At 51.5% G+C, this 9,791-nt stretch overlaps 1 protein-coding gene across 1 annotated transcript in view; it reads right to left on the bottom strand.

Annotated features, from left to right (window-relative positions):
• CNGB3 (cyclic nucleotide gated channel beta 3) overlaps positions 1 to 9,791 on the bottom strand; it is a 129,046-nt gene that overhangs the window by 12,794 nt on the left and 106,461 nt on the right. Inside the window, exon 14 of the mRNA XM_014528439.1 lies at positions 4,505 to 4,588. Within this exon, the coding sequence (XP_014383925.1) occupies positions 4,505 to 4,588 (84 nt within the window). The remainder of the gene's footprint in view (positions 1 to 4,504; positions 4,589 to 9,791) is intronic.

Genomic DNA, 9,791 nt, shown 5'->3' with positions numbered 1-9,791 from the left:
CGTACCTCTGCACTTTACTTCCGCACCTCCTCTGAGTCTCAGTGTGCTTTTCTCGTTCCTTCTAGTTGTAGAATTTCCACTCAGCCAGCCTTCCTGTGGTTCTGGATGATGTTCGTTTTGTCTTTTAGTTGTATTTTTGAAGTGAGCCCCTCGATATTGTCAAAAGGTCAGAAGCACTAACCTTGACTCAGGATGAAACAACGGGGACTCGAGTTTATGCTCTGCCATGGTGGCGATGTACGCCGTGTGCCAGGGCAGAGAGGCTTGCGAGACAGCCACTCATTTATGAACGAGGCAGATACAACTCAACTGCTCTCTGGGAAGTCCTGAAGTCTTTCAACACCAGGGGCTGTTGTCCTGACACGAATTGTTGTTGTGTTATAATTATTGGTACACTCTACCTCTTAGGTAACCTCTGTACAGTTGAAGTCCTCATTTCCTCTGTCCATTAGCTTTATGAGGAAGGGAGGGTAAGTATTATTTCCATTTCACAGAAAGGAAAGGCGCAGATTGACTTAGCTGACTGACCAAAGCCCCATGACAGGCATTAGAAGCAGAAAGAGCCCAGAAAACACATCTCTTGACTGAGCGAGGCAGGCAGTGTGCTTAGGTTTTCCCTGTGCAGGATGTTAAGCATGCCTGTATTCTCATGTACATATCAAAGCAAGTTTCCAATACAGATGGATCTTATTGGGGTTATTTCCATGATATCAATGCTAATAACAATATCTTGCAGTTGCATAGTACTTTTAAAAATCATAATATCTGGTAGTTATGTTGCTTCTTATTTTAATTCCTATATTCCTTCTATCAGAACATCCTACTTTATAATTACAAAGCACTTTCATAGATACTAACTCATTTCTTTCTTTTATCCCCCTTTTTATTCGATTTATCGGGGTGACACTGAATAACAAGATCATACATGTTCAAGTGCACAATTCCACAGCACATCATCTGTGCACTGTGCCACCCCACTCAGGCCCCAGCCCATCGCCATTTATTCCCCCTCTACCCACCTGCAACTCATTCATTCTTGCAGTAATCCCAGTGAGGCCAAATAGGAGAGAGATCACTATTGTTATTTAAAACTGGTGGTAGAGGCTTGAACACTGGTGTGTTGAGCAACCGCACAAGGCTGGCAGCTGACGGCTTTAGCAGCAGCAGCGCCGTGTCACTGGGCTCTAACACATACAGCTAGCCCACACCCAGCAATGCCTCCAACACCAAGACCAGTCTCTTAGAAACCAACAAAGCAGCTATGCATTATTTTTAGAAGTACCTGAAAATTAGTTTTCCAAGAGACACTCAGAAAAGCAATGATTAGAACAGGGCCAGATTCCTTATTCTCCGCATGGAGTGAGGCTCGAGTTGCTGGAGTGATTTTTCAAAGGCAGTTATTACAGCTGCCAGGAGGCAGAAGTACATAATGGGTGCTTAAATATAGTTCAGCACTTTTAATTATTTTTTAACGATCATTTCAATAATTTTCCAAGGAGATTTGGCATAATCAACGAACCAAAACTTCCACGGTTGCTTGCATATTTCTAGGCTAATTTAAGCCTTTCCTGCGAGTTTGATTAGCTTGCGAGTGAAGTAGACAGTCCTCAGAGCACAAGGTCTGGGAGCTTGTGGAAAGCAAGATCAAACCCCACCCCAGGCTGGCTGTGTGCTGATCGGGAGGAAGGCAGAGGGCGAGAGCTGCGTGGGGAGGGTGGCAACCCTCACGGTTTCAGGTCCCAGGGGAAGCTGTTTGCAGGGCTGCTGGGAGCACTGCGACACTCAAATAATTCTGCCACTCGTGCCTGGAAAACTCCCAGATGCGCTGTGAAGCAGGCCCCGCTGCCACACGGTCGGGGAGGCCCCCCTCGCCCCCTCGACCCTGAGGATTAGGCAGGTCAGCAAACCCCGAGCCCTGGCGTTTCTTCAGTTACTCAGGCAACCTCCAAAGATCAGAGTCTCTTTTCCTTTCCGTTTGCTACAGTGGTTTGTGGAAATGATAAGCAAAAACTAAGTGTAATTCAGGTTTCTAAAATCTGGTCAAGTGACAAGCTTTCATCTGTCATTATCAACTATGACTCAAATCCCCTCTTCAAAGCCGAACAGAGAAACACGCTGTGGCCTCTGCCTTCTCGTCTCTGCTCCCCTGCCTAGTCCCTTCCTCCCCGCATCTGTGCTCAATGAGTGACGGGTGTGACATGAGCGAGAAATCAGCCAAAGTGGCAGGAGAGCCCCCGCCTCCTCTCGGCCGTCAGTCCCGCTGCCAGGGCACCGTGGACAGGTCATTCCAGGCGCCACTGCCCCGAAAGGGTCCTTAAGCTGGGCTGTTTGCATTCCCATTGTAATGCACGTGGTTTCCTATCACCGAGCTGCCTACTTTTGGGGACTGGATTGTGTGGGATTGTATGTTCTCGGTTTCCATCAATCACCACCTCTGACAGCTCCTTCGCGCTGCCCTCTCCGGTTCCCCCCTGACCTCCATAAACACTGTGGCCTTGGTCCTCTTCCCTGACCTTTACTTGAGCCTCCATGAAGTCAGCTTCTGTGACCCGTGGTTCCCAAAGACTGACCTCCAGTTCCCTCCTCTCTCCTGTATGAGACTGATGTCCACGGTCTCCCCCGCCGTCCTGGTGTGCCCAGCACTGGGTGGGACGTTACCTTCACCCTTTGCCCAGCAGGCCACTTGGACATGCCACGCTCCGTCCTGCCTCAGCTCCAAGTCTTCACGTCTTCGTTAGATTTTTGGAGGTCATGCCGACCGCCTGCCAAGCCACCCTCTCTATTGCCCACCGCCTGGCCTTCATTCCCCTTGGAGAGTGGCAGGTGTTGGAGGAACGTGTTTGTCATTTCACTTAGTGCTTATTTCATTTGTTTATTGCTTGTCTCTTCCATCAGGCAGTGATTCTCGACTTTGGCTGTATTTTAGAATTGCCTGGGAGCTTTTAAAATATGCTTCTTTTTAATTGATTTTTAGAGAGAGGGGGAGGGAGAGAGATAGGAATATCAATGAGAAACTTCCTGGATCGGCTGCCTCCTGCACACCCCCTGCTGGGGATCGAACCGGGGACCTCTTGGTTCCTGAGTGGATGCTCCATCACCGAGCCGCACCAACTGGGCAAGACTCATCTGGGAGCTTTTAAAAGCTTGATATGTGGGTCCCACCAGACCAGCCGAGTGCTGGGGCTGGTGAGTCTGCTGTCACTGGGCGAACAGCCTGGCATTGGACTGAGTCCCTGGAGGACAAGAACAACCCTTTTATTTGATTTTTTCACTGCTGTTTGTCCCCAGAACCCAGCACAGTGCCTGGCTCATCGTATTCCAAACACTTAATGAGTTGCACTGACTAAACAATACTGAGGCTTTCGAGCTGGTGACCCACTGCCTTTTCTGCACGCTCTGCTCTGCAGGCCAGCCCTGCTCCCTGCCCCAGCGCACAAACTCTCCTCTCTCTGGAATGCCGTTTCCTCCTGGTTCGTGCCAATTCCTCCTTCCGGACTTAGCTTGAGCTGGTCTCCAGGAAGTCCTGCCCTGGGACTGTGTCCTCAGCGCCTGAGCTTCCTCCCACGCAGCGCTCACAGGTGACTCGGGACGCAGTGCTCCTCGCCGCACTCGCTGGGAGCTCCGGGGTCGGGGGTCGCTCTCATGTCTCTGAACTCCTCATTTCCTCCACTTTTCATGTTGGTTATTGTCTTGACTATGGATTTAGTCTCTCAAGACATAAAACCCAAGGTCATCATTCCTTCCCTCCCCTCGAGTTAGTCTTCAGAGATGTAGGGAAATGCTCACTGTAGAGTGAAATACCGGCACACATTTGGAAATTGATCATGATGGTCACAGATGAAATAGGATGCAGCTCTAAACATGAGGCTGTAGAAGATGAAAATATGTAAAATGTTCGTGTAATATGCTACATGACAGGACAAGCTTCAAACGTAAGTACAGTGTGACGCCAGGTCTCTGAAACTACCCCTCAAGCAGTATAACAAGACAGGCCGACCCACAGGAGAGCAGTTGTTTCTGGTGGTGGAATTTCTGTCTTGGTGCTTTTATATGTTTTCCTTTTAAAAAATAATGAACATGGAGCATTTTTCATGAAAAGCACAGTAACATTTTAAAAATATTTATTTTTAAGTTAATTATCACTCACTGGAGGAGCTAAAGGGGAGTAAATGATAGCTTGTGGACGACAGGAGAGGGCAGGCCCAACCTTCATCTCCAGCTTTCCCTCCTCTTTAAGGATTTGGAATCAATGGGTGTGATGCTTGATGGTTTACGTTCGTAAAAGGCAACTTTTCGGACGACCCATCTATGTCCTGCAGGTACTGACATCCTGGTCATGTCCCACGTTGAGCTTGGAGAGCACTGCTGTTGTCACAGAGCTGTCTGCCATCATTATTGCTGGGCCACGGCCGCCCGGGCAAATTCACACCCGGCTCCTGACTTATGTCTGAGCTCCTCAATGTACCTAGTTACCTGCCGTGCGTGTGACGAATAACACACTCACCTTTCTGCAGACAAAGTCACCAGGTAAGCAGACGGTGGACCTCAACCTGAGCAGCAGGTCATGAAGCATCTGGGTGTCACAGCCCTGCAGAGGAAAGCGAGAGAGAAAAGCAGTTCATGTCGCCGCAGCTCAAAGGCCAGTATTCCAGGACGTGAAAATGCAATGGGAGTGACGAGCAACAGATGACTCTGTGTTGACACTAAAATATTAGTTGCCAGTGGATGTGGGCTTTTCTTGACCCAGAATTTAGGAAACAAACCTAAAGCTATGGCACAGCAAGAGTTTGGGTGCTGGTCGATAGATTTGGGCTTCGAGCCTGTCTCCAGCCTCTATTGCTGCCTAACCGCCCGTGCCCTCAGTTTCCTGATCTGTTAAATGAGGTGGAAATAATACTTATCACATAGTGGCAAAATTTTACTCCTGCAAAACCTAATGCTTCATTGATGATAGCTACTCATGATTGTGATAATAATTATTAGTAGCAATTAAGACTTCATATATCAAAATCTTGGCTGAATTTTTTTTCTTGTAACATTTCATACTATTGTCAGATATTATTGCAAGTCTGATGTCTTCCTTTTCTAACTCAATTATCATCACCTCAAAGTAGGATAATAGACACAAAGTCAATGACCTGGGGGTGATGACTGCTCAGATGGACTTTGATGGTGTAAGACACAGGTTATTTGCTGGAATAACTGCCTGGATGTGATCTCTGCCCACAGAATTGTAACTTATCGAATGAAAGGCTAAATGAAAGCCTGTAGGTGCCTCCACAGCCTCCCCTTCTGTGGTGCTTTGAATCTCTTGCTTTCCCAGAGCTTTTACTCTCTCCTCCGGGAGCCGCCTGCACAGCAGCTTCCTGCTGCGGCGGGTCCTGCCCCCCGTGGGGGTGCTGCCCACCCGTGGGGGGTCCTGCCCACCGTGGGGGGTCCTGCCCACCGTGGGGGTGCTGCCCACCCGTGAGGGGTCCTGCCCACCCGTGGGGGTCCTGCCCACCCTTGGGGGGTCCTGCCCACCCATGGGGGGTGCTGCCCACCCCTGCCCACCCGTGGGGGTCCTGCCCACCCTTGGGGGGTGCTGCCCACCCGGGGGGGGGTGTTCTTTTGCAGGGAGCTGAGAAGTAGGGGAAGGAGAAGCAGGGGAAGCAGGGGCTGTGCCCGTCTGTGCCGGTTCTGATTCCCTTCGCAGTCACGGTTCTCTGTAATAATGTCAGTGGCAACCAGCTGGCCTAGATCCATATGAAGTTCAGACCTCGGGGTTGCTTGACAGATAAGGAAAGTTAAAAATTTGTGATCGAAGTAACTTCAAGTAGCCATTGGTGAGAAGCATTCAGATGAACTGACTGTAGCTTCTGGTGATCCGGATAGAAAAATGCCAGGGCCACCAGGGCCACCAGGGCCACCAGGCAGCCGCCTCAATCCGCCCAACCAGCATGGCGAGGAGATGGAAGAGGCATTCCCAGGGTGGGGGTGGGGGGATACTGTCAGGGAGCAGAGCCGCTGTGACTGGTGGTGGAAGCGAGTCGTGTCACAAGGCGCCCGGGGTGAACACTGTAACACTTTTGAGAGGGGCGTTTGCTGCCGCCTGGGCCGCGATCTGTAGGTTTGAATACCCTAGAGTGGCTAAGAGTAATAAGCCAGGTCCCTCCTCTCTCTGTAGACATAGATATGACTGAACTCAACAATGTGCTCTGCACAAAAGCAAGCTGCGGCTCACCGGCCATACGATTCCAACTGCGAAAACCACGCAAAACACTACGGCGGTCACTGACGTTGGCATGGACACAAAGTAAAATGACAAAACGGGGATTGGAAGGGCGCCCTAAAAATCATCGTGGTGGGGTGAAGGGAGGAGGATGGGTCTGGGAGAAGCACCGATGAGACTCCAACTTAATTTTTATCAACCCTAACAGGAATAAAGTAAAACATACATCCAGGGATTGTCTGCAGACACCAACCCCCGTTTCGGAGGATTGCGTCGTCTTTTCTTCTCTCCTTCAAGGGCCACCGGCAGGAAGCGCTGGCAAGGTCCGCGGGCAGCGTTAGCCACCAGGGGCCAGGCCTGCCGCAGGGGAGCCTTCCTCATAGTAGACCCGCCAGCTCTCCGCTCACAGCAGCTGTCCTCAGGGGAAACATTGGAACCACTCTAAATAGGAATTTTTGTTAACTGCACATAACATTTGCATTGCATTCACTAGTTTCTTGCTTCTTCCGAACTGTAATAAAGACTTACAGTTTAAATTTCATCGGTTAAGTGACTCTGTGGCAGACGCCAGGCCTTTGGCCGCGGTGGGCCGGATGGGGGCGGGGGCGGACCGCTTCCCTTCTCACCAGCGCTCAGGCAGGGTGGAACTGAGTTTGTGTTGTGAAGTCGTTATGTGTTATGAGTGGTTTGGAAACAATTACATTTCCCCTCCCAGGAAATGATGATTTTCTTGGAAGACATGTTGCTCCATTGCTGTGTGACTAAAACATCCCATCTGGTTCGCTTCCTCCGCGGATGCCCCTCCGTTTGCTGTGCAGGTGTCCGCGGGGACATTCCAAGGACAGGAAGTCAGGGCACAGCCACTGTTGCCTCAGTGTCCCCTTTTCTACAGAGGGAGAGGGGCCGCGTAAGAGTTAACGGTAAAGCTGTAGTAACACATAACATTTGCGTTGCATTCACTAGTTTCTTGCTTCTTCCGAACTCGCTGTGATGCCTCAAATTAGTTAACGTGGTCCTCACCTCTGCTTTTTATTTACTTTATTTGTAAATTTGTTTTTATTGTTGAGAGCATTACAGATGTCCCCCTTTGTAGAGGGCCCCCCAGGGAAGACACATGGGCATGCTTCCTAGAATATTGTCAGCTGAACCCAAGGTGACTCGCAGAGCCGAGCTTGGCTCCACATCTAACCAGGATGGATGTGTTCTCAGCATTGACTCTTCTCTTCGCTGCCCAGGTGTTGGGGAGTGGGTTTTATTATTGTAAATCCAGCCAAGCACCAGGAATGAATAGGACCCTCCTCCCTCTGACTGGCCCCGCCCTGTGGGAGGGGCCCTGAGGTGGAGCCACGCCCTCGGGTCCCTGATTGCTCCTCCCGCCCACCAGTCAGGCCCGCCCAGAACTGACGTAACTTCCTGGTATTCGGTATAAATTAAACACGCGGTGCTGGTGCTGGTGCTCTGTTCATCCATCAGAGGGCAGACGCCACACCCAGGCCCAGCTTTTCCCTCTATTTCTGTCTCAGTCTCGTTTTTCATTCTTCCTTAGCCCTCCTCACGTTCTAATCAAGATTCTTGTACCCCTGTGTTCTCTCCTTCGGCGCTGGTCGCGGGAAGAGAGAACGTACCCCCATACCCCTTCTCCCCCATGCCCTCCACCTGTTCCTGCCCCCGCCCAGGCCTTCACCGCACTATTGTCTGTGCCCATGGGCTGTGCACGAATTTCTGCTTTTTAGCCGAGGGAACCGCGGACAGAAAGCCGGACTGTTTCCCTAGGATCACTGGTGCAATGGGTGCCCGAGGAAGAGCATGGAGAGAGGGAGAGAGAGGGAGAGAGAGGGGAAGAGAGGGGGAGAGAGGGGGAGAGAGGGGGAGAGATGGGGGCGGGGAGCTCCTGAGGGCAGATTTGTGTTAGTCACTCCTGTATCTCCGGGTCTCGCTGGGCTGGGGCCCAGCCCGCTAGGCACCAAGTGACTGGTCTGATGTAAGGAATGAAACTGTCAGCTGCCACCCGCTCTCAGCAGGGGACCCGGGGCCGTGTAAACACTGATGGTGCGGATGGGAACAAGAATTCTGAGACTTGAATGGAGTTGGGAGAAATTCTATTTTTATTCAAAACATAAGCTATAGGTTAGATGGTAGTTGCTATATCAGTAAGTTCTTTTCATATCGGCAAGCTCCGAGCATGACTGTAGAGTTGGTAAAATGTACCTGTAGGACTTCTCGGTTTCTAGGCTCATCCCTGCTTCTTTGAAAGGGGAGTTACCAGAAATTTATAATTCGCGGGATTTAAGTCACTCCCAGGGACAAACAGGGACTCCTCCGGGAGCTCCAGGCCCATGGAGCCCTGGTGGGCGGGTCCAGGCAGGCATCTGCCCCAGCTGGCCATTGCCTGAGGCCACGCTGTGTGGGAGCAGCGCCGACGGGAGAAGTAATTTGCAAAGTAGATAATGCCACGCTTCCGAGTTCTGAGCGACTCGGGACCCCGGTGCACCTCGGTGCAAAGCGGAGATCACCGTTAGCCGACGTGGAGGACGGGACCCACCCTCCAGGGCAGCCCGCCCTTACCTGTGCGGACACCACGGGATGGCTGCGTCTCAGTAAGAACAGGAATGACAACGACCGACTATGTGCAGGGCTGCCGTGAGCACCTCCCCTGATTCAGTCACTTCCCTACCACCCACCCACTGAGCTGCTGTCACTGCCCCACCACCCACCCACCGAGGTGCTGTCCTATCTATCTGAGTCCTCCGGCCGTGGGTGGGTGTGGGGCGCCCTCCAGCGCTGGACGGGCAGGGGAATGGAGCGCACCTGGTCATAGCCATTGCTCAGGGTACCCCAAAGCCCAGCAGCAACACTCATCGCTGCCAAAGCGAAGTTGGTAGGACTGGACGCAGGGGCCCGCCTCCGGCTCAGGCCTCCGGCGTGTGTGCGCGTCGCCCCGGGGGTGCGGGTGGGCGCCGCTTCCTGTGGGCACCCGCCTCCGGTCTGTTAGGCGGCTTCCCTACAGGACGCGGTTTCAATCCCAGCCACGAGGCGGCGCAACAGACCGTTCATGCCCTTTTCTCCCTCTTCTGGCAACTTCCTCTAGTCTAGAGGCAAAATGTGCTTCTCCTAGCATTTAATTTCATAAAACATTTACAAATCAAAATTAAAATGATAAATTATCAGAGGGGAGGGGAGTTGCCCAGCCTCCGAGGACGGAATCGCACCTTGCTAGCTTCATACTTGGGCTTGCTGGAACTGCACGCAGTCTGCAAGAGAGTCATTTTTAAGAAAAAATAAAGGAAAATATTTTGATTTGACCATTCATTTCTGCGCTTTAGAAACTCTGATCACCCCATGTGCAAGCAGCAAATCTTACTAATTAGCCACAGTTGATTGAAGCAAAATTTTAGTAAAAAATAGGACTCTAATTCTACCTTCTTTGATTAAGAGGAGAAACCCCATGAGCCCAGGGCCTTATCGTGGAGGGACAGTCGGGGTGAGTGCGTCAGGGGTGCGGGAGTGAAGGTAACTGACCGAGCCCAAGCCTGAGGCCATGGCGGGCGGAGCCGGACACCAGGGCGAAGCGCCCGCCCGC

Source organism: Myotis brandtii, unplaced genomic scaffold (genome assembly GCF_000412655.1).
Source record: "Myotis brandtii unplaced genomic scaffold, ASM41265v1 scaffold634, whole genome shotgun sequence".
In the NCBI taxonomy this organism is placed as follows: domain Eukaryota; kingdom Metazoa; phylum Chordata; class Mammalia; order Chiroptera; family Vespertilionidae; genus Myotis; species Myotis brandtii.
The sequence above is the reverse complement of the archived record's forward strand: the minus strand, read 5'-3'. Positions and strand labels throughout refer to the sequence as shown.